Here is a 25,555-nt window from a genome sequence, read left to right as displayed (position 1 = left end):
AGGATGTTGAAATGATTTCTACCTTTACTTTTGATAGTTAAGTATATTTAAAATCAATACTTTTATAATTTTACTCACGTAGTATTTTACTGGGTGACGTTCACTTGAGTCATTTTATATTAAGGTATATTTACTTTTACTCAAATATGAGAATTTAGTACTTTTACCACCACTGCAAATTAGGGTGGGAATCTGTAAACGGGAGGAGTTATGTGAGATAGCGAGATTATAACAAACCAAAAAATCCAAGAATAGGGTGGGGGAGAGCAGCAGTGTGGGAGGACTAGGAGACGCGTGAAGCGGCAATCTTTTCCAGCTGATTAACAATGTTGAACATATGTTTAAAAATACATTGACAACTGAGCTGGATAGCGGCGACTTTTCGGGGTTGGCCTACCAATTTGTCTTTATGTCTAGTGACACTAAACGCGTAAACGATGGCTATTTAGGTTTTTGAGTTTATCGCGGTTTTCTTTTCACACCGATGAGGAACTGAAAGGGAGAAAAGAGGAAACATTCTTACCTAAATTAACAAGGTCAGTTTTCATGATTATTTATCTCAATATAATAGCAAGTTCTCTAAATAAACAAAAGCAAACCGTTTTTATTATTCATCATTCATCCTAAATTGTTAGTGTCTTTCGTCACCATCCATTCTAAAGACTAGCTAGCACATTCGATTAATCGAGACTAGTTTCTACTGCATCTTCTTGGCGGAAGGTTAACAACAGTGGTCATTCTTCGGTTCTCGTCGTCGACATCTTAAAATAATGGATGGAACGGGAGAAAAGAGGCAAACGTTCGTATTTTTTATTGAATCAATTGTCTGTTTTTAATAACCAACTTCGCTAGCTACATTGAGCAAGGTAGGGTTTTAGTGCAGCTCTAGCCTAGATCGAACACACGACTAGCTAAAACCGCGAGTCCTTTCCGCGTACGGTTAGAACAGGTGCATCTCGCTCGAGCGCTGTGATGGTCGTATCGACTTGCGGTTCTTGGCATATTTGTTACCAAAACAATCCGTTCGTGTTAAAAAATGTATCATCACTGTTGGAAGGATTGCATTGCGATTGATGTTTGTAAGTGTCTAATATGTTAAAGTCTAATAAAGCTAGCTAGCAATGGCCTGCTTCTCTAACGTTATCTCACTAGCTACTTAGCTTGCTGTAGCTAGCTAGTTAGCATACCACCCGAAACGGGGCAGGCAGGGCCCTCCTTGTAATGGAATGACAGAATGCCTTTTATCTTTTTGTATCCAGACTTTGTCGATAATTCCAGGTTCAATTATTTATTCTGCTAATATTCTAGCTCACATAATTTAGTAGCTAGCTATGTTTGTTTGCCAGTGCTGTGAATATTGTCTGTCTTCACGGCAGCTATGGCGAATATTAAAATATTTTTAGCGCTCATATTTTAAATACAGGGAACCTTTATTACTTTGAGTTAGCTACGCTAGCATGTAAGGTTAAGTAACTAGTTAGTAGTACTAGACTACGTTACATTGTCTCATCTTGCTACTGTTGATCATTTGGCTTTAAGACTTGACTAACTAAATTAGTTCTCTCAACTTCCCTTGCCATATTGGCTACTGACTACCGTCTTATAATTTGAATCACATTAAATTGCAGCTTGATTGGATTTCACAGCAACATTAGCTAAAAAAAAACATTTCTCTCTTACACTTAAGTTAGTTGACCTTCGTAGAAGGATATGTAGGCTAACATTTGAAAAGCCTACTTACTAGCTAGCTAAGTTACTTTCAGCTATGTTGTTCAGTGGTTGGGGTCTGACTGGGTAACATCCAATCGTCTGAGATTGCAAGGCAAGCTTGTCTTGTTGAAATGTTTAATATTCAGATCATGTACTATCCAGTGGCTGCTTTGGTGGACGTTGGATACGTCAATTCAATTTGCTCTGAATGCCACTGTGCATTTGAGGCCTAATTATTTTGGATGGTTTCAAGTTATTTCCACTGCAAATGATTGTGAAGAGGAATTACGGATGTAATTTCATGTGAACTTTTCCTCTTTGGTTGGAACTGGATGGGGCAGACATCCTTTCTACATGGGGATGAACACGGCTATATTATTCTGACTGTAAATATGGTAGGAAATTGTCAGCATGGTAACAACATTTGCTTTAATTTTCACAAGGCTTTGAAGCCCTAACATAATGTGCTCTGTCACACTGCGTTTTTCAATTTATAAAAAATACTTCATTTTAGTTTGAAGTTAGTTGAACCAATTGTTCTGTTATATTGTGTGAGGAGTTGAGATATAGTAGCTGTTCGGTTGTGATTTAGGCTACTGACAGACCTTCCCAAATTGCAACCTTACCAAATTTAACTTTGCATTCTTAGAAGTATCAATTTTACAGAGTTTGTTTGTTTGGTGCTCTTTGGCTTTTTGTTGAATTTAAAGCACCTGCTGTTTAACATATTTTCAAGACTGCTAACTGAGGCTTCCTACTAGGGTTTATGTCAAAGATCTTTGTTCTCAGGGATGGCACGACTGTTGGGTATAGGCTACAACGGAAATGTCACAATCTACTGACAAGTCTTCACCATTTAAACTAAGGTCTCAGACTCCTTAAGAAATCCACTGCTTTTGTTTGTATTCGTTGCATCATATTCCTCCTTGCTATTGCACTGTAGCTAGGTATGGCGCGAACAGAAACACATCAAATACTTTTCTTGTTTGTTTGGGAAATGGGCCTTGAAATGAATCCTTGGTTTGAACACATGATTGAATCATGTTCAGGAAATTGGAACATAATAGAATCTAGGCCACAGTGAGTAGCCTGCTCACTTTGATGCACACTGTCGCACAAATAGCTTTTTTTTTGCCTGTGTAGAATATTGCTATAAACACTGTTTTATGTAAACATGGCAGGTGTTACTTGTTTGTGCTGTTGTATAATAAGCAGAGGGAAAGTGAATTGGATGATCGAGCCTAGCAGTCCATTATGTAGGCCTGTTTCTTTTATGTGGACTTCACCAGCCTCTTCTAATATAGGCCATCCCCTGCCAGTTTGCCAGCTTGGCTGTCTCTCTCTTAAGGAGGCAGCTATAGAAAGTGTGACTGACTGTACAGTGTTTTCTATTCAGACTGCTCTGAGTCAGGGGCTCCTAGCGGAAGGGAGGAGAGAGCCTCATGCAAGGAGGGAGAGTGCAGACCATAGAATTGTCTCTGGTAGTGGTTTGATTGGGATCTCTGATCTAACCTACATCTGCATGTCTCAGAGTTATGGAATAAGTCATCAGAGCAGACTGGTTTTAGGTGAAACGAGGATGACTAACTAGTTCAGAGTATTAAGCTACAGCTGTCATGGTTTACAGCTTCAGAAAGGTTGGGTAGTGAACCTAAACACCATAGAAACATCTACTGGTTGAAAAGCAGATGACTGACTACTCGGCCAAAGAGGGATTTAAGAACTTGCCAATTGTACAATTGCTTCAAATTAGGCAACATCAGCAATTGTGTAGCTGCCCTTGCAGCAGTAAATATATATTTTTAAAGCCATGCATTCGAGATGGTGTGTGCCTGCCTGAATCCAGCATTGCAGATTATATGTAGGATAGTGCCGAGCAAAGGAACCCTGTGGATGGGGCTAAATGGAACATTCCCTCTTACCCAGCTGGTGATCTCGTCATCTCCTTCTACAGAAAAAACGGCAGTGCTTTCTGTTGTCAATGGATCACTCTACAGAAACAGGTAGACCATCTCTTTAAAATTGAGAAAGTATGTAAATGGGGCATAACTGGCATTTTAAAAGTCTGAAATATAGAGCGTCCTGAGTGGTGCAGCAGTCTAAGGCACTGCATTGCAAGTGCTTGAGGCGTCACTACTGACCCGCGTTCGTTCCCAGTCTGTGTCGCAACTGGCTGTGAACGGGAGTCCCATAAGGCGGCGCACAATTGGCCCAGCGTTGTTAGGGGAGGGTTTGGCTGGGTGTGCTTTACTTGGCCACCCCTTGTGACGGCCCAGGTGCCTGCAGACTGACCTAAAATGTCAGTTGAACAGTGTTTCCTCTGACATTGGTGCGGCTGGCTTCTGGGTTAACCAGGCGGGTGTTGACCTGTCGTGACGCCCCATCCCGTGAACGGGACCGTTGTCATCATCTGACACTAATTAGCAAAACGCAACGGACATAAATCTTCCTAGAAAATCTTCCTATTCATGAAAATCACAAGTGAAATATTTTTGGAACACAGCTTAGCCTTTTGTTAATCACCTTGTCATCTCAGATTTTCAAAATATGCTTTACAGCCAATGCTAGACAAGCATTTGCGTAAGTTTATCATAGCCTAGCATAGCATTATGCCTTGCTAGCAGCAGGCAACCTTGTCACGGAAATCAGAAAAGCAATCAAATTAAATTGTTTACCTTTGAACTTCGGATGGTTTCACTCACGAGACTCCCAGGTAGACAGCCAAAGTTCATTTTTTCCCAAAATATTATTTTTGTATGCGAAATAGCTCTGTTTGTTCTTCACGTTTGGCTGAGAAATCGCCCGGAAATTGCGGTCACCACAACGCCGAGAAATATTAAAAATTAGCTCCATAATATCGACAAACATAACAAACGTTCGATAATATATCCGTCGGGACAATTCGTTTTTCACTAGGACCGATTTGAGTAATGGCTACCTCTGTATTTTACGCGAGAATCTCTCTTGGAGCCACCATGTGACCACTTACGTAATGTGGCCGCCTACGGCTATTCAACAGAAATGTGTAAAACTACGTCACAATGCTGTAGACACCTTGGGGAATACGTAGAAAGCGTAAGCTCGTTGACGGTACATTCACAGCTGAATAGGGAGTCATTGGAACGCAGCGATTTTAAAAACCTTGGGCCCTTCCGGATTGGATTTTTCTCAGGCTTTTGCCTACAACATCAGTTCTGTTATACTCACAGACAAGATCTTTACAGTTTTGGAAACGTTAGTGTTTTCTATCCAAAGCTGTCAATTATATGCATATTCTAGCATCTTTTCCTGACAAAATATCCCCTTTAAAACGGGAACGTTTTTTTCCCCAAAAATGAAAATACTGCCCCCTAACACCAAGAGGTTTTAAGAAGCGCGGTTTGGCCGGTCATGTTTTGGAGGATGCATGACTTGACCTTCACCTCTCCCGAGCCCGTTGGAGTTGCAGCGATGAGACAAGATCGCAATTGGATATCATGAAAAGGGGGGTAAAATTAAAGATCCAGTCCATTTTAAAAATGTGTCCCCTTACACTTCATTGTTGTGATGCAAAACTTCAAGCAAAATGCATAGTTTTGCAGCGATGAGACCAGATTGAAATTGGGAGGAAAAAGAGGGGGGAAAAAAAAATCTGATATATTGAATGAATAGGCCTAAACTTTAAATTCCCCACTCAAACGATCGACTGAGTCGCTATGAGTGAAGGCTCCCTTGGAAAACACTTAGCCCTAACTTTAGACGATTTGCTGACTTTGCATCTAAGTTGAGGTTCTGCAGTTGATCACTTCTGATCTCGAAAGCAATGTGATGACGGGGTTTGGCTTCTGAACAGCTTTAGCCAGGCCGGCGGAGCAGAGTGAACAGACCAGGGATCCTGACCCTCCCTTCTCTCTTTTAGTTTCTTTTCAGAGGCTGAATGATGTTGGCATGTGTTTTTAAAAGGGGAGAGAAAATTCTTAGATCCATTTGTATGTTAAGCCTTATCAGTTGCCTTTGGGGTTTGATGAAGGCAGAATTACTATTGTAGTGTCAGACAGACCAAAGGGGAATCAAAGCTGTGCTTGTCTGTGGTGCTGAACTTTCTCATCCCCTTTTAATTGGTTTTTTCCGAAAGGTACTGTAAGGGCAGGCTTTTAAAGATCCCTCTGTATAGGGTTGCACATTTTGGAGAATATTCAGAGGTGGAAAATTTCTGTGGGAATATATGGGAATTAATATTAATACAATTTTAAATGTAGATGTTTTGGTGACAAACAATAACAATCAGTGGACATTACAAATGATTAAATCCTTCCAATAGAAATAAAAATCACAATTTAGTTACCCATTGAACTTTAATTAAATGAGTTGACTCTTCACATGGGATGATTTCACTGAACAACAAAAGAAAAGGAATATTGAATGATCCCCAATGACAACGTCTCCCAAAAACGTTTTCAACATCTGTAAAATGATAGTCTAGAAACTAAAGATTTGGTTGTCTTCCTCTCAGGCTTCCATGTCTGCTCCCTGGACCTCCTCAATGTCCACCTCTTCAACATCAGACTCTGAGGCCTCAAATTAACTGTCACTTTCCAACCTGGTTGAGGATGGCTCATCAGGCTCAAATTTGTCCGGATGGCCACCAATTTTTCAACTCTTGTATTGGTCAGCCTGTTGCGTGCTTTGGTGTGTGTGTGTGTGTGTTCCCAAACAAGGACCAGTTGCACTTTGAGGCGGCTGATGTTGGTGGGATTTGGAGGAGGATGATGGAGGAAAGAGCCTCAGATCCACAAAGTCCCTTCCACCAGGTGGCGGATGAGATGTTGGCACGAGTGCCGTATTGCGTCTCCATCCCAAAGCCCTTGCTTGGAAGTGTACATTGCCAGACTGCCAAGAATCATGCCCTCATCCAGGCCAAGTTGGCGCGACACGGTAGTGATGACACCATAGGCCTTATTGATCTCTGCACCAGACAGGATGCTCTTGCCAGCATACTTGGGTTCCAACATGTACGCTGCGGTGTGTATGGGCTTCAGGCAGAAGTCTTCATGCTTTTTCATGTATTTCAGAACTGCAGTTTCCCGTGTCAACAGTGAAGTGGTCAGGGCAGTACGGATTTCTTCTCTTACATCTGCAAGCATAGTCTGAGCATCAGACAGCATGGCATTGTCTCTCTCAATCCGTGAAATGGCTACTGCTATAGGTTTCAGGAGCTTCAGGCTGCTTACCCCTCTCCCAAAATACATCATCCAGAAGGATCCTCTTGATGGGGCTGTCCATATCGGCATACTGTGATATGGCCATTTCTTGGAGAGACTCCTTCCCCTCCAGGAGACTGTCAAACACCCCATCGGGTGTTGCTGGGCAGCTTCAATTTGGTGCTCTTATTCTTCTCACTTTGCTTGGTGAGGTAGACTGCTACTATAACTTGGTGACCCTTCACATACCTTACTATTTCTTTGGCTCTCTTGTAGAGTCTATCCATTGTTTTCAGTGCCATGTCCTTGAGGAGCAGATTCAATGCATGAGCAGCACAGCCAATGGGTGTGATGTGAGGGTAGGACTCCACTTTAGACCAATTAATACTCTTGAATTAATACTCTTAAGCAAGCTAAAACCCACATGAATAGCAAAAACTAGCAGAAATGTAGTTAGAAGTGATTTAAACACTTTTCTGGAGGCTTCTATTTACTACTTAACAACAAATCATGTATGTCATATAAAATATATTCACCTCACCCAGTATTGTAATCAAAACTTATCAGAAAGCATGTAGTCCTTTGCTCAGACAGTGTAGTAGTGTGGGCTCAATAGCATCTCATTAGTGTGCAAGGTCTTGAGAATCAGCTGTACATGTGATGGAAGAATGCACTGTGATGCATGCACTGTGCATGCATCAATTCCATTGAATTGGATAGTTTAGCCAAAATATGCTACAATACCTAGAATTGCCTTGTGTATCCCACAAAGGTTCACTGTTTATAATAGAGTTCGACCGATTTAATCGGAATGGCTTATTAATTAGGGCCGATTTCAAGTTTTCATAACAATCGGTAATCTGCATTTTTGTACACTGATTATGGCTGATTACTTTGCACTCCACGAGGAGACTGCATGGCAGGCTAACTACCTGTTACGTGAGTGCAGCAAGGAGCCACGGTAAGTTGCTAGTTAGCATTAAACTTATCATATAAGAAAAACAATCTTAACATAATCACTAGTTAACTACACATGGTTGATATTACTAGTTTATCTACTTAGTAGTCTGCGTTTGCATATAATCGATGCAGTGCCTGTTAATTTATCATCGAATCACAGCCTACTTCACCAAACGGGTGATTTAACAAGTGCATTCGTGAAAAAAGCACTGTCGTTGCACCAATGTGTACCTAACCATAAACATCAATGCCTTTCTTTAAAATCAATACACAAGTATATATTGTTAAACCTGCATATTTACTTAATATTGCCTGCTAACATTAATTTATTTTAACTAGGGAAATTGTCACTTCTCTTGCGTTCTGTGCAAGCAGAGTCAGGGTATATGCAGCAGTTTGGGCTGCATGGCTCGTTGCAAACTGTGAAGACCATTTCTTCCTTACGAAGACTAATTCATTTGCCAGAATTTTACATAATTATTACATGAAATGGATGTAACAGCAATATTTAGACTTAGGGATGCCACCCGTTAGATAAAATATGTAACGGTTCCGTATTTCACTGAAAGAATAAAAGTTTTGTTTTTGAAATGATAGTTTCTGGATTTGACTACGTTAATGACCTAAGGCTCATATTTCTGTGTGTTAATTATATTATAATTAAGTCTATGACTTGATAGAGCAGTCTGACTGAGCGGTGGTAGACAGCAGGCTCGTAAGCATTCATTCTAACAGCACTTTCCTGCATTTGCCAGCAGCTCTTCGCTGTGCTTCAAGCATTGCGCTGTTTATGACTTCAAGCCTATCAACTCCCGAGATTAGGCTGGCAATACTATAGTGCCTATAAGAACATCGAAAGGCAAAGGTATATGAAATACAAATGGTATAGAGAGAAATAGTTCTGTAATAACTCCAACCTAAAACTTCTTACCTGGGAATATTGAAGACTCATGTTAAAAAGAACCACCAGCTTTCATATGTTCTCATGTTCCGAGCAAGGAACTGAAACGTTAGCTTTCTTACATGGCAAATATTGCACTTTTACTTTCTTCTCCAACACTTAGTTTTTGCATTATTTAAACGAAGTTGAACATGTTTCATTATTTATTTTAGACTAACTTGATTTTGATGTATTATATTAAGTTAAAATAAGTGTTAATTCAGTATTGTTGTAATTGTCATTATTATACAATGCATGCATACATCGGACGATTTAAAAAAAAATCGGTATCTGCTATTTTTGGTCCTCCAATAATCGGTATCGGTGTTGAAAAATCAAATCGGTCGACCGCTAGTTTGCTTATAAACTTTTTAAAATGAATTTAAGCCTAAGAATGTTTCCTAACTTCCCATGGAAAAATTCTGGAAATTTACCGGAAAGTTTCCAACCCATTGCAATCCTACCTCTGAATAAGTTCACGCTGAACACAACTGAATGGAGAAAATGAGACCTATAGGAACAGTACAACCATGCAATAACAGCTGCCAGTTGTAAATAGGAATTTTCCTCTTTAGGCAATATAAATGCTCATTTCCATTCAAAATTCTCTTGTGAAAAATGGTCTGTTATAGGCTGTGACGTCTGCTCATCAGGACTGTTTGCTTGGCATTAGGATTCCAGGCGATTGGCCGACCCTGGACTGCCCGTCTCTCAGCGTTACAGAATTGGGGTTGGCTGGGTCAGCACAGTGGAGGCTCTAATTCCCACCCCCAGGGCACCTAATTAAAACTTACAACCAAGACAAACGACCTTTGACTCTGTCTGCCATCTCATGAGAACTGCTATTCTGAAAACTCCATGACATGCGAAGAGATCAGTGGGAGATCAACATACCCTCTTAGCAAATAATTATGGCACTGTCTGTATTGGAATACTACATCATGTTTGGTCTTCTGTATCAAAGCCTGTTTTTAGATTCTGCTTGTTCATTTAGTCAGGCCTCCCACTAGATTGCTAGTTCATAACTGCTCTGATAAAGGCAACAAAAAAAATGTCTCTATCCTGGGAATGCAAAATGTTTTTAGCACTCAGTTTTGCCCCAGTCGTTTTGTTTTGTCATTATTACATTCACCCACTTCATGGACTATTGCATTGAAATATTGTTAGTTAAAACTCTTGCGCTCAATATTTTGTAAAACCCAACACAATGTGTGCAGAGAATTTCTTTGTTATTATACAGTATTTAAAAATGGACTTGCCCGCACAAGCTTGAGAGGTCTTTTGTGGAGGCAAATAACACTTGATGAGTTTATTAATTTAAAAAATGACATCAGGTTCTTACAGTGGTTCTTTCTTTGCAGTGGCTGACTAACATGGCTGACTAACTACCTGCCACAGACTCTTCATGGATAACAGAGGAAGACGACAAAGGAAACACAAAATAAAACCTTATTAATTATCAACAAAGAAAAACATCCAGAGGAACCAAACCACCACTCTCGTCCCATCACTCTGACTTCCAGTGCATGTGGTCCTGAAGTCGTCCTAAGGAGGAGGCGGGGAACACATAGGCATACCACTATGCACTGTAAACAGAGAGGTTGGGACTGTGGAAGTGTGGGAAGAACCAGACCTCCCCCAGGCAGGACTATCCCCCTGGTGCTGGGGCTTCTGGTGGCCTTGGTCCAGGGCAGTGTGCCTGGGAGACCACTGGTGGAGGGCCTGGGGGAGATGTTGTCGGTGGACCTGGAAGCCTCCATGCACTCCTCTGTCCTCTCTGACCTGCAGACTGCAGCCTCTGTAGCCACAGAGGGACCTCTCACGGGTATCCCAGAATCCCTGGCTGCAGTCACAGAGGTGGCCCCTGCAGGAATCCCTGACTCCTCAGCGGTGGTGGGCCAGGGGTTCCAGTTGAGGATCCCGCCCAGGGCGAAGAATGGCAGTTGCAATGTTAAGGTAAGCATTGTCATGACTAGGACGTTACTGCTGATTGAATATAGTGATCCTCCCCACATACTGGTGGTGGATCTAATGGTGATAATCAAACCACCGCTGTAATGTCCATATGAACACTGATAGTAATAATTAGGGCTGACCCCAATTAGTCGATTGTTTGGTCGTTAAGCTATCGGTCGACCAAGATTGTTTTAGTCGAGCAGTAACACCGATATATATTTGGCCCATATCGGTGAACTAATCCATTGTGGAGGCCTAGACAAAAAGCTCATTTAGGCTTGATCCGGAAATGTGGTAGGAGGCTCCGTGGGGAAAATGTGGTAAGAGGCTCCCAAATATCGTAGCAATGCAGAAGGCTCTGTATAGCTCAATGCATTTGAAAAATCTTTCCAGCTCTCTCCCTTTTGATAACCGTACTCATTTTGGGTGCCGGTACTGTTTTTATATTTAGGTGCAGGAGCTCCACAATACTTTTGAGCTGGTTTTCTATAAGAGGAACAGGAGCTCAAGCATTAGAACATTTAATGTGCCGGTACTCTGCTCCAGTGAGTTCTTGCCCAAGTCGAGCACTGGTTCTTATCCCTTGCGCAAATAACCTACAGTTTTCTTTCCTGACCTCACTGGCGGAGAAACTGAGGGCCAAAAATATATTATGCAATGTTGCAAGTTTGCAAGTGCAAGCGTCGGGCTGGTCCCAAGTTAATAGTTAATACAGTGCTTCAAGTTCGTTGCAGACTGTGATTTATTGGATATTTGGATATTTATTTGTATCTGAATGTTTTCTACCTGCAGGCTGCAATGTTTTTATTTGTTGGCTTTATGTAGGCTATTTTTACATAGTTGGCAATGGTTACTTTTTAGGTTCATAATTTTCTGTGCTGAAGGAGTGAAGTTTGTATTTTACCGACATTAGGAAACCTGGTTATCGGTTTTGATTGAACAGAGCTCTCTAGAACGGACCGTTTTGTGTACCGTTGTATTTCAATGAAAAGATAATGTATGATGTCCTGAATGCGATCGTGCCATTGAATACATGAATGCAATTTAATTTTGATGTTAAGCTGCTCAGATGTTTGACTTCTTTTTATATGATAATATGCCAGTTTATATGTAGGGTTGCAAAATTCCTGAAACTTTCAATAAATTCCCTGGTTTTCCAGAAATCCTTGTTGGAGGATTCACAGAATGAGGAAATCTAGAATCCTCCAACCAGGATTTCTGTATTAAAAAGAGATTTTATTGAAAGTTCCTGTAATTTTGCAATCCAAGTTATACTGCGTGAACAAAACATTAGGAACACCTGCTCTTTCCATGACCTAGACAGACCAGATGAATCCAGGTGAAGGCTATGAACCCTTATTGATATCACTTGTTAAATCCACTTCAATCATTGTAGATGACTAGGATGAGACAGATTAAAGAAGGATTTTTAAGCTTTGAGACATGTATTGTGTATGTGAGCCATTCAGAGGGTGAATGGGCAAGACAAAAGATTTAAGTGCCTTTGCACAGGGTATGGCAAGTGCCAGGTGCATCAGTTTGAGTGGTTCAAGACTAACCCTGCTAGGTGTTTCATGCTCAGTTTCCCGTGTGTATCAAGAATGGTCCACCACCCAAAAGACATCCAGCCAACTTGACACAACTGTGGGAAGCATTGGAGTCAACATGGGCCAGCATCCCTGTGGAACGCTTTCGACACCTTGTAGAGTCCATGCCCCAATGAATTAAGGCTGTTCAAAAGGGGGTGCTACTCCATATTAGGAAGGTGTTCTTAAAGTTTTGTACACTCTGTGTATAACATTCAACATGTCACTCTGTATGCTCCTCTACCTCATTTCTGTAATCCTTTGTGCCCAGAGCTTGATCACAATAGTGCCTTTTTCAGTCTTCCTGTCCATGTTGAAATGGCAATGTGAGGTTACCTTGCACATAACAGACAACTCTCATTCTCTTTGGATTTTGGGAACAGTTATTACAGCTGAACAGAAAATTGCCTTCAATCTGTGAGGATGGAGGAAACAAAGCCATTTTGGGCAGCATTGTAGTCCTTCCCAATAGGCTTAACTTTACATAACCCCAACCCTTTCATTCTCTTCTATTTCCTATTCAGTTTTTACTCCCCAAGCTTGTATGGACATTTTGAACCCCTCTGCAATGATTTCTATTGGATGTTAAACATACTCTAGGCTAGATAATTATGTGGCAGCAATTTGTTTAAGCCTTACGCTTCTTAACTAGCCAAATATTTACATATTTGCAATGCTATGTATGGATATGCATAATATTCATGCCTCAGTACATTCTCTCTCTCTGTATCAATGCTGATTTTTATTTGACTGTTGTGCAATTTGTTCCTTGGAGTTTGAATTAGAAAATATTATTTTTGGCTCCTTGTATTATTGGGAATAATATCCGGACAAATTGTAAAGTCTCAAAATGAAGGGGAGATGACTCAGGCGGCTGTTGTTTTGTGAATAGGGGCTCACTGGAAGCAGAGCTTCCTGCTCACTTCAACAAGGGTCAGTGGACTTCAGTACAGATGGACGAAATGAGTCAATGAAAAATGTGAGACATCAGGTCTGTCTGATATACCCTTAAGATTACTGTACAGTTGGATAGGTTTTTGTCAGGATCGGCCTCTTGTGAGAAACACCCTGTCCTTTCAGAGTTTTTTTTGATCTATGAGCCATAACGTTCCCCTTTCTTCTCTCCTATTGTAGTTAACTGAGTTGGGAAAGGAACGCTTACCCTCCTGGCTGTACTGGGCCACAGGGAGCTGCATCCTACGAGGCCTGGCCTTGGAGCAGGACAGAGGTGTCCACCGTATCTCCCTCTCTGGCTCTGAGATGATAAACAGTGGCCATGGCTTGGAAGTCTTCTCTATTGAGGTGCACCCAGAGGAGTGGGCCAACGGTGAGCCGTCCCTGTTGGCTCTCCAGGCTGAGGCCAACAACCTCCAGCCATTCACCTGTGGCAGCGAGGAGCCCGTCACTGTTCTCACCATCATCCTGGATGCTGACCTCACCAAGATGAACGCTCATCAGAGGGTAGGCCTGCTGGCCAGCATGAAGAAGTTTTCCGGTGTCCCCCTGGAACACATGAGGGTGGTCCCTGTCATTAACAACCGCCTGTTCGACATGTCCGCCTTCATGGCTGGGCCTGGAAATGCCAAGAAAGTGGTGGAGAATGGGGCCCTGTTGTCATGGAAGCTGGGCTGCGCCCTGGACCAGTCTAACATTCCGAACATCAACAGCGTCCAATCGCCTGCCAAGGATGGGTCCATGTCGTCCAAGCTAGGCTACCCAGTGGTGGGCTGGCACATCGTCAACAAGAAACCCCACTTGGTGAAACGGGTCAGGAGGCAGCTGGGAAACACCCCCACCCCTGTACCCTCCCTGCTCCCCCCAACCACTTACCCTGAGCCCCCTACTCGCATTGTTCCCACCCCCACATCCCCTTCCATCTCCCCAGCCACTGACAGTTCTGCTCCCCCTGTCCGTGGACCCTTGCCCCTGCCGGTGAAGCCCACTAACAGGTTGAGAGATCAGATAGCCCACACTCCTACCATAGGTGCTCCTCAGCCTACTAGGGTCCTGGGCACCACCAGTACCATCCCCATCCAGCCTACTATGACCCGGCCTGCTATTCCAGAGGCTACTGCTCTTCCCACCCCACCAAGCACCACTAAAAGGCCAAAGACCTCCACCACCAAGAAAACCAAGAAGGCAAAAACCTCCACTCCTGTGCCCAGAGAACCTAAGACCACCACGGCTAAGCCACCCAGACGCACCACCCCTCTTTCTCCTGTTCCTGACTACAACAACGAGAAGCCCCAGCTACGCAACCCCATCGACGAGGTGAATGCCTGGGTCGGGACTTACTTTGAGGTGAAGATTCCTCCAGATACCTTCTTCGACAAAGAGGACGGCACCACGGACAAGCTCCGTCTTACTTTGAGGAAGAACCACAACGAAGTGGTGAGCGAGTCATCTTGGATCCAGTTTAACAGCACCATCCAGCTCCTGTACGGTCTCCCAGAGAAAGAACACGTAGGCAAACACGAGTACTTTATGCTGGCCACCGACAAGGCAGGCATGAGCACCATAGATGCCTTTGAGGTCCATGTCAACCGTTGGCCGGCCACTGATAAGCCCTCTGTTGTTTTTGCCGCCCGTTTCCATGGTGAACCCAAGACATTGGCCAACAACGTCCACAAAAAGATCCTCCTGACTAAGAAGCTGGCGTATGCACTGGGTGACCGGAACACCAGCACAGTGACCCTGCGGAGTATCACCAAGGGCTCCATTGTGGTGGAGTGGACCAACAACAGCCTCCAGCAGAGCCCCTGTCCCAAGGACCAGATCACCATCCTCAGCAGAAAGATCTCTGACCCCCAGGGCAGGCCCACTCTGGCCTTCTCCAATGCCATGGAGCCAGACTTCAAACCCATCAACATATCTGTCCGCGGCACCAACAAATGTCAGACTTACACGTTTGTGCCCCCAGGAGAGGTGACCATCCCTGTTCCTCCTCCAGCCACTCCTTCCCCTGGCACTGGTCGTAGCACCAGTGACGATGTTTACCTGCACACAGTTATCCCAGCTGTGGTGGTGGCGGCGCTACTGCTGATTGCCGGCGTCATCGCCATGGTCTGCTACCGCAAGAAGCGCAAGGGCAAGATGAGCATTGAGGAGCAGGCTACCTTCATCAAGAAAGGCGTGCCCATCATTTTTGCAGATGAGCTGGATGACTCCAAGTGTCCCCCGTCCTCCAGTATCCCCCTCATCCTGCATGAGGAGAAGCCACCCCTGCCCCCTCCGGAGTACCCCAACATGGCTGGCCCTCACAGCACCCTGCTCAACCAGGATCTCCTGATGGAGGAGTACTCCATCTACCATGATGATGATGACCCCAACGCACCCCCCTATCAGCCCCCGCCACCCTTCACTGTCCCCATCGAGGGGAAAGGGTCCCGCCCCAAGAACATGACATCATACAGGTCACCACCTCCCTACGTGCCTCCCTAACGCTTACAAAGCCTTTGCTTTGGGATGGAGGGGGAGCTGTGGTGACCTTTGTTTGAAAACAATTTCCGTAGGGATTTTACACGCACTGTACAGTGGGATGGCTTTGACATAGCCGGAGTAGACGACCACGTCTGTATAAGTGACCACTATGGATAACGTACTGTCTAACACTGGCACAGGAAAACTGGACAGAGACCGTTTGTAAACGCCAGCTCTCTTTTCTTTTGTTGTCTTCATAGTTATGCTTTCGACTCTTGCGTAATCTTTATTTTTATCTGTTCTTGCCAAGAATAATAATTTTTATCTTTGAAGATGTACTGTTTCTATTGTATAGAAAATAATGCAAAAGTGAGAGACTGTAGGCTGCAGAGGCCTTGGAGCAAATGTCACCATGACAACAGACTTGTAGGCTATCAATCACAAAGTTCATCTTTATACCAATTACAGTATATCACTTATCGGTCTTTGGGTTAGCTCTAAGATTTTGCTCCTGTTATTTTTAGAAGGTCGTCTAAGACAAAGTCAAACTAAAAACATGAAACCATGGTTTATTTACATAACTTTACATTTTATATTCTCCTCTTAATGTTACCCTTTTCTTTCTTTCACGTTTTAAAAATAACAGGTGTAAAACTTTCCCTGGTGCAGACGCCTAATAAAACTAGCCCTAACATTCTAACTGGTAGCCTAAAAACAACTTTTTTTTTTTAATGCACAATGGGACTGAAATATCCTCTGCTATACAGGTACTGTACTTGGTCAACAAGTAAATTTACAAAACAGGAGTAATAACCACATCAATATACATTGGTGTATTAGCTTGCCCCTGAAACAGAGAGATCACTATTCAGTGCCTTTAGAAAGTATTCACACCCCTTGACTCTTTACAGCTGGAATTTAAAATAGATTACATTTAGTTTCGCTGGCTTACCCACACTAGCCTATAATGTCAAAGTAGAATTATGCTTTTTCACATTTGTTTTACAAATTAATTAATGAAAAGCTGAAATATCTTTAAGTATTCAACCTCTTTGTTATGGTAACCCTAAATACGTTCAGGAGTACGATTGTGCAGTACAGTGAAACTGCAAAAGGTTCTTAGACTTATCCAGAAAGACTCACAGCCGTAATTGCTGACAAAGTTGATTCTAATATGTATTGACTCGGGGGTATGACTTGTTATGTTAAATGTAAGAAATTAGCAAACATCTCTAAAAACATGATTTCACTATTTTTTCATTATGGGGTATTGTGTGTAGATGGGTGAAGGGGAAGAGAATCTTTTTAAATTGTAACGCAAAATGTGCAATAATGGTATGAATACTTTCTGAAGGCACTGTACTATTCCAGGGTAGTGATGAAGCAAAGCATTCCTGTTTTCATCATAATGCTGGGTCAATGAGATGCTGTAACTAGGCAGCAGAGTGAACTGATGGAATTAAATAATTAGGCTACTAGATTGATCAATTGTTTGTGTTGATGTAAGTTTTGAGGTTCAGGTCTCCCTTGGACCAGGTCTGTTGCAGAAGAGATTTTATCAGAGAAAATAACCGTAACTTTTATTAAGTAAATGAAATAAGAAAAGTGAGGGGGAACGTACAGTTCTGCAATATCCGTGCTCTCTGCCTCTATGCTGCTGCACTGTATCGTTAGTCTCTCAGTCATCAGTTGTGAGACAAGTGTATGTACATAATGGTGTGCCTGTGAAACTGAAGATCTCATAACGTTAATGTGTTTTATCAGTAGAGTTATGCTAGTGGGAGGGACATTTTATTCTCAATTTTGTCTAGATTTATGATCACGATGTCATAAATTTAAATCATAGTTTGAAGGGGGCAAAAAAAGTTGACTTTCCCATCACTGAAAATATTGCATCCTGTAAAGAAAACGATGTGGGAGGAAGACAAGTGAATAATGTACGTTTCATATCTGATATCACCATAAGGAAAAATGGTTGAGAAAAAAAATCTAATGTTTTTACTGAATTTTTGATACGGTCTCAAATTGTTTTATGAAAATATATTAATAAAGATGTACTACTATTTGTAAAGCCTCAAAGACCCTGTATTTTCCCTTTGGTCACTTTTTCCTCTGAAAAATGTATTGTATCACTATTGGATAAGATTTCATCACGTTACCATTTTCTTCTATTTCACGCTTTGTAAACATTTTCTCACAGTTCATATATTAACACTTCCATGAGATTGGTTAATGTCTAGATTCATATATATTACAGTATGTGTAAAGACATTTTACATTTTCAGAATGTCTGTCACAATCATGATTGGGATCAATATCTGAGAATCTCTTGCGGTTGAATCAATCAGCAACACATTTCTGGCTCCACAAACTATCAGTATTTTAAATCATGTCTCATATTACTTTTCATAATCCTAAACATGTGTAGCTACACGTACCATCTGCTCGTTTTTGATTAAACTGGGCACCAGTCTTTTTAACTAATGTTTCATTCCTTGCCACTCCTGTCTTTGGCAAATGACAGGAGTGGAATGATATCTTAAGACTGGTACCCAGGATAGTTGTCAAGGGCCTAATACTGCACAACCTCTTATGTTCACATGAACAGGTTACAAATATGTATAATGAAAAATGTGAATCATTTAATCATCACACACATTGAACAAAGATGTGTCAATGTGGAGCTACTGTAAACCAGAGGAGCTGTAGCACTTGAAAAGCCCATATTAAGCTTGCCCTACTTTGGCGGTTTAATTAAACCTGGAGGTCTTTTGTACCTTTAGCACTAAATGTTGTCCTCTTGTGAGAAACCACAAATGGAGTGACCCTGCAGACGTATACTCTGCATTATTCATGACGATGGATTGGAAAGGTCTTTGTATTTGACAAACGCCACTGTTAAGTGCAAGTCCAATGAGTGATAGATTAGGGCCAGTCAGGCTCAAGCTTTTTGGGGGCTCTAAGTGAGATTTGGTTGGTGGGTCCCCACGCCAAGCAGGCCTAGAAAATGTTTGACCCCCCTCTTAAGGGTGGAGATTTTTTGCTAATGTTTTAAAGTACATTTCCTGCAATTCTACACATGTAATCATTGGGGCTTAGAAAATATCTAGTTTTAAAGCAATTTTCTATAGTTTTACATATTTTGCCATGTGTTGGAGAGAAATTGTGACATTTTATAGCAAATGTCATGCAATTCTACTAATTTTGCCAGGTATGGGCAGAGATATTTTTTGCAGTTTCAAAGCTAATTACTGCAGTTCTACACATTTTGCCATAACTTATGCCATGTTAATGATATCTGAGTCAGAGTGACTAACAAAATCAATGGGGGTCAGTGCTCCTGAGCATGTGCCCGGTTGATATTCAGCCATGATTACTACAAGTTCAGAACTGGCTAAACTTATTTTGCAATGTAAGAATTGTTAGCTGACATGGCTAATTGAGTGATTGTCAGTGACTGACAAAACAAGAGAAAAACTGATGATCCACAACCACATTCTGAACTTACACCTTGTGTATTCTACTATTCTAACGCTCAACTGTAAATTGAGACACCGACTTGAGTTCCCCAAAAATTATATATAATAATAATCATTGGGTCTGGGGGCCCTAAAGCAACCGCTTATGTTGCTTATAACCACTATCCAGCGCTGCTACACGTGCTGTTACCAGGCACAGGCAGGCCCGAGTAAGGACTAAGTACACAACTTTCCTTAAGGATTACTGAGAGAGGGGATTTGATTTACTGATATTTCTGACCAATCTGGAATTCCTGATTGTTTGACCCAAGAAAATCTGGACGGCCGATTCTCACACCTATTTTACAATCACAGTGGACCGATTTTACCCATGATTGTCTTCATTTTGACAATCACATTCCTAATTATACTGTATGTTTGACTACTGTAGGCTTACTATAAAAACAATATGGGCTAACCCAGTTCCTAGCTGGCTACTACGAATGGGTTTCCACATACAAGTTCCACACATTTGTAGAAGAAATTACTGTATATTTATGTAATATAAATCAATTTAAATCCAATGTAAGGAGAAGAGCCAGAAATATATATTTGTTCTAACAGCAGTGTTCCTACTATGTTTTCAGGTGGGAGCCTTCTCTTCCAGTGCTCTTGGCTCCTACCTCTTTGCCGGGTTATCTATTTATAACAATGACTAATCATTGCCTTACGATTCTAACATTAGAGAGCTTTTGTTATCATGGCTTACTCTGGAAAGGTCAGAAGCAATTCTATTAGCTGTTGGTGTTGCATTTCAGACCCATACCTCATTGACAAACAGATGTTTTTCAGTGGAAAATGTCCACATTTTGTCATTGGTCCTCTTCAGACACAATACAGGGCCTGAGAGAAATTCCTCTTTCCCTCTTCCTCAGAAAGCCCCAGTTGCTAGAGCATATTGAGTCACCATGATATGGGAGTCTTATGTGAAAATGTGTTATAGTGGCTATCTCTCTTCCGCAATACTGTAGTGTTTATACTTACAAATGTAGGATCTTCATTTGATCATTCTTTTCTTGCTGAGAATTGTCCTGTGCTGCAGGAAATACAGATGAGTTTTGTGATTCACATAAATGAACTGAAAACCTGCACTAACACACTGTTATATTAACAGTATTCCACTTTTCATGTAGCCTAATTTTGGCCAGCTAATAGCCTAACCACCTGTCAAGCAACATTATGGACTAAACGTTCAAATCCTATTGCTGCAGGATTATTTTGCTGCCAAAATACAGGTAAAATTATGATCCTACACCTGTAAAGTGAATCATACTATCATACTTTGCTTAATCGGTTATACAAAACTCCAGGGTTTATTTTCATGTTGATCCTCCACTCCTCCTTAGAACCAACATAGATCCACTGCCGTGTGTCATGAGTATGCAAGACAGATCAGGAGGGTCCAACGTTACACAGAATTCAGATAGAAATTTGTTGTACTGAACAGATATTTATTATGTATAACTGACTGTCATGGTGAATAGGGGGTCATGTGAGGTCTATTAATTACAGTTCTGCAGTATCTGCCACCTTCTGAATGTTTCATCTCACCGTTGAATCAGTTAAAGTCTCTTTCTCTTAATTGTCAACTGATTTGAAGAGAATGCCATTCAAAGTAAATTCACATTATACTTTTATGAAACTGCTTTATGGAAATACTTATGGAGAATAATCCATTATTGTAACTCATGAGTGCGCAGGGTTTGTCAGACTGACTGCAAGCACTGCATTGTGCTGTAGCTTAAGTACAGCAGGGTTTTGTTGGGCAATGATGTAAAAACTTGGAGATTAGGCTTTTTCATATCCCGCCTCCCCCCACTTCATCAAAACTCTATGCACTCATTAATAATGTACTGGGAATGAAGGTTAATGTATGTGATGAAATATTGATGAGTTTTATAAGAGCCTAGGCAGAGCTGACCTTTCAGTTGTCAATGCCTCTGATGCACTGCCTCTTGGCAGTTTGGGCTTGTCCTGTTTTGGTCCCTTTCACTGCTCTGTGCACAAAAAACACCATCTTCTACCACTCTATGTCACATTATTGTCACGGAAGACATGAGTTTATTCAGATTGAAGTGAATGGGGATATGCAATCAGCCCTAACCCTGAAGGTCCACTCATGAGGTTTGCGTGTTGGGTTACATTACATGAGTTGAAAAAAAAACACTTTTTAGACAAAATTGTATTTTCTCGGCTAGCTACATAGCTTTGGGACAGAAGCCATTATAACACTACATTACACACAGAACATACATACATTTTATGAGTGTACAAGCCCTTGAGCAAGGAGTTTCAACAACAAAACACACATCCCAGAGATATATCTACTATTTGAGAATAGCTTTAAATAGGTTGTTTGTTAGTACTATCAGGTATATTACAACACACTAAATAAGATATTTGTTTTTTCAGGGTGAAATTGGCTGTCAAATTAAATCTCTCCTTTCAAGTGTTCGGCTGTTTCTCTGGAATCATAACAAATGCTCATTAGCCACATGACGCTTCCAGGGCAACCTCTCCCTGAGAGAGGCTGCAATTATTCCACTGTAATAACGCTCTCTCTCTCTCTCTCTCCAATTGACACAAACTGTCAAATTATTCTAAAAAGACACTAATGACCCAGCTTCATATGCAAGCAACCTAGTGGTTGTTGAAGCTATTATAGCTGATCTCCTAATAACATTGCTGGTAACGCAGTATCTGCGTGGTGCTATGTGTCTTTGTCTCAGTTAAGTGCAGTACTTTTGAATGGGGTGTCATTTGGGACAGATTCTATATAATTTGGGCTAGCTCCATGGATTGTTGTTGACCTTTGCCCTTCTGATGTCAGAGATGGCTGTATCAGTGCATTCCCACTAAAAGTAGCACTTTACTTGGTGATGTGGTGCACTGACTCCTCTGTGACCCAGTGTATATACATTTTTCATTCTGCCTTTCTGATGCAGGGATTCTTGCTTACTTGTCACGCCCTGGTTGAAGTATTTTGTGTTTGTCTTCATTTATTTGGTCAGGCCAGGGTGTGGCATGGGTTTTTGTATGTGGTGTGTTTGTATTGGGATTGTAGCTTAGTGGGGTGTTCTAGTTAAGTCTATGGCTGTCTGAAGTGGTTCTCAACCATATTTAGGCAGCCATATTCTTTGAGTGTTTCGTGGGTGATTGTCCTTAGTGTCCTTTTGTCCTTGTTCTGTGTTAGTTTACACAAGTATAGGCTGTTTCGGTTTTTGTTACGTTTATTGTTTCGTAGTGTTTGTGTTTAGTGTGGTTGGTCATTAAACATGAATCGTAATCGACACGCCGCATTTTGGTCCGACTCTCCTTCCCACAACGAAAGCTGTAACATTACTGGGTAAAAAAAGATGGCTGGATTGGGGTATAGTACAGTATATATATACAGTATATCTTTATTAGATGTCTGACAGGGGGTGCTGTGTTAAAGCCACTGTGTCTCCATCTTGGTACTCCTCCACCATTGTACAGTTTTTTGGGGAAGCCATATCATATCTACATTTGTTTATGACACATTTATTCCATTACAGACATCTTAATGCATACATTTCAATTATATTGTGTGATCTAAACATAAATTACAATATTTAAGTATACTATTTTGAAATCCTACAACAACAAAAATTGTTAAATGCATTTTGTCCATGAAAGATGAAATACTGTAGATTTCCATTAATTTCTATGGAGGACTGCTCCTTATGGGGAGTGCTAATATGGTTGACCTGTGGCTTCAAAGCCTCTCACTGGCCAATACATAGCATGAGCAATACAGGATTTTTAAACATAATTTGGGTGCATTGGATTTATTTGTTTTTTGCTAATCAATTATTTCATACAGTATGTTCTTCAATGTCTTTGATATGCAATACTTCATGATGTTTATGATATTGCATATAAAAGTGTGATGTATTGAGTGTACACCTCTCTCTTCCACATAATGGAGAATCTTGTCAGTTATGGTCATTAGACGTCTGCTGTTGAGTTCTGAACATCACACAGTACTGAATATCCCCCTGCGCATTTCTGCTTATGATTCATTTTTATGGCACAGATTTATAAGCCCATTCATCTTGAGAACTGATAACATTCAGGTCAAGGGAAAACAAAAAAACAGAGTTGGAGAAAAAGAGGAAAGAGAAGATGAAGAAGAGATTACATTTGACAATTGACCAACTGCACTCCCCATACTCCACTGTCTTCGAAATTAATTAATTTGTGTTGAGTTATGTTTGGAGGAAAAAGGGAGAGGCTTGCAAGCCGAAGAACAGCATCCCATCCGTGAAGCACGGTGGTGGCAGCATCATGTTGTGGGGGTGCTTTGCTGCAGGAGGGACTGGTGCACTTCACAAAATAGATGACATCATGAGGATGGAAAATTATGTTCATATGTTGAAGCAACATCTCAAGACGTCAGTCAGGAAATTAAAGCTTGGTCGCAAATGGGTCTTCCAAATGGACAATGACCCCAAGCACACTTCCAAAGTTGTGGCAAAATGGCTTAAGGACAACAAAGTCAAGGTATTGGAGTGGCCATCACAAAGCCCTGATCTCAATCTCATAGAAAATTTGTGGGCAGAACTGAAAAAGCGTGTGCGAGCAAGGAGGCCTACAAACCTGATTCAGTTACACCAGCTCTTTCAGGAGGAATGGGCCAACATTCACCCAACTTATTGTGGGAAGCTTGTGGAAGGCTACCCAAAACGTTTGACCCAAGTTAAACATTAAAAAGCAATGCGTCCAAATACTAATTGAGTGTATGTAAACTTCTGACCCACTGAGAATGTGATGAAATAAATAAAATCTGAAAGAAATCATTCTCTCTACTATTATTCTGACATTGCACATCCTGTATTATCCCTAACATCATTACATCATTGCAACAGACGTGGGACACCCAAATCCCACCCTTCCCTCACAAACAACCACAAGCTCAGATATTCAACCGTTGTTCCATCTCCAAGCCCAACTCAAGAGAAGACTTGATGTGTGAATGCATACAGTATACAGTTGTAGCTGTTTGAGAAGGCATTCAAAATTGAGCAAGAAAGGGAATACTTGATTAACCAATGTCAAGTCCTAGCTGATGAAGCTCAGATACCCTGAAACATACGCTGGTCCTCAGTTGTGATCATTTTCCCAAGCATCTCTGTGCAGTCAGACCTTTTGATTATTTTGTGGAACCAGGATCTTTAATGATGTCAATTATTTATTTTTTTACCTTTATTTAACCAGGCAAGTCAGTTAAGAACAAATTCTTATTTTCAAAGTAACCTTCCGGTTACTAGTCCAACGCTCTAACCACTAGGCTACTCTGCCGTCCCAATTTAATTTCTCAACTCCTAATATTGACCTAATTACACTCATAGTAGCTAATTACACTCATTGGAGTATATGGTTATGAAAACGCACCTGCGAATAGGCCACCATTGCAGCTGGCTGCTGGTAAGCTTTCTTTTTTGTTGTACTTTTACCCCTTTTTGTGATATCCAATTGGTAGTTACAGTCTTGTCCCATCGCTGCAACTCCCCTATGAAGTTAAGAGCCATGCGTCCTACAACACGACCCTGCCAAGCCACACTGTTTCTTCACACACTACTCGCACACACTACTCACACTACTCGCTTAACCTGGAAGCCATGTGTTCGAGGAAACACCATCCAGCTGGCAAACAGAGTCAGCTTGAAGGCGCCCAGCCCGCCACAAGGAGTTGCTAGAGCACGATGGGACAAGGAAATCCCAGCCGGCCAAATCCTCACCTAATCCGGATGACACTGGGCCCGATTCAGACTACACACTTCTAAGTAGTTGTTATTCAGACTTACTTTATGCAAGTGCAGGCAAACTAACACTAAAGCCAGTTACAGTTTTAAATTTATGTGAATACAACTGATGGTGGCTATGAATAGTGGCTAATATTTATCACAATACAAAATGTATATAATACAGTAAAAAATCTGGTCATATAATTAAAACATTTTATATATCACAAATCAAGAACCTTTCTCATCGTTTCATGTAAAGATGGTGGAATTATGAGGGAATTAAGTCAAAGTCAGTATATGTCTTATCTGTCGACACACCTCCACCAGACCTTAATTTCTTTGATCTCCATCCCCAACGAATAGCAGGTGAAGAGCATGCTTTTCTGATGCTTAAATTCAAGGTCAGACTACCGTAGAGAGAAAAGGCATAAAAGAGAATTATGTTCCATTTACACACGCTTACCTTGGGTCGGAATCGGCCCCTTGGCAAAAATGTGTTTGGCATTACCTTTGTAGC

The 25,555-nt window shown here is 41.4% G+C and overlaps 1 protein-coding gene across 4 annotated transcripts; it reads left to right on the top strand.

The window, feature by feature from the left end:
• Nucleotides 1-260: 260 nt before the first annotated feature.
• On the top strand, nt 261-17,817 carry LOC135527902 (dystroglycan 1-like). Of its 4 annotated transcripts, none has more exons than XM_064956543.1 (3): nt 261-536; nt 10,152-10,746; nt 13,467-17,817. In XM_064956543.1, the coding sequence occupies exons 2-3, from the start codon at nt 10,372-10,374 to the stop codon at nt 15,771-15,773; spliced, it is 2,682 nt and encodes an 893-aa protein (XP_064812615.1). In that variant the 5' UTR covers nt 261-536; nt 10,152-10,371; the 3' UTR covers nt 15,774-17,817. The 4 variants fall into 4 exon arrangements, with proteins under 4 accessions (XP_064812615.1, XP_064812616.1, XP_064812617.1 ...); XM_064956544.1 differs by lacking the exon at nt 261-536 and adding an exon at nt 605-799; XM_064956545.1 differs by lacking the exon at nt 261-536 and adding an exon at nt 826-1,079.
• Nucleotides 17,818-25,555: the final 7,738 nt, after the last annotated feature.

Source organism: Oncorhynchus masou, chromosome 33 (genome assembly GCF_036934945.1).
Source record: "Oncorhynchus masou masou isolate Uvic2021 chromosome 33, UVic_Omas_1.1, whole genome shotgun sequence".
NCBI classification, from domain to species: Eukaryota; Metazoa; Chordata; class Actinopteri; order Salmoniformes; family Salmonidae; genus Oncorhynchus; species Oncorhynchus masou.
This window is presented reverse-complemented; position numbering and strand designations above follow the sequence as displayed.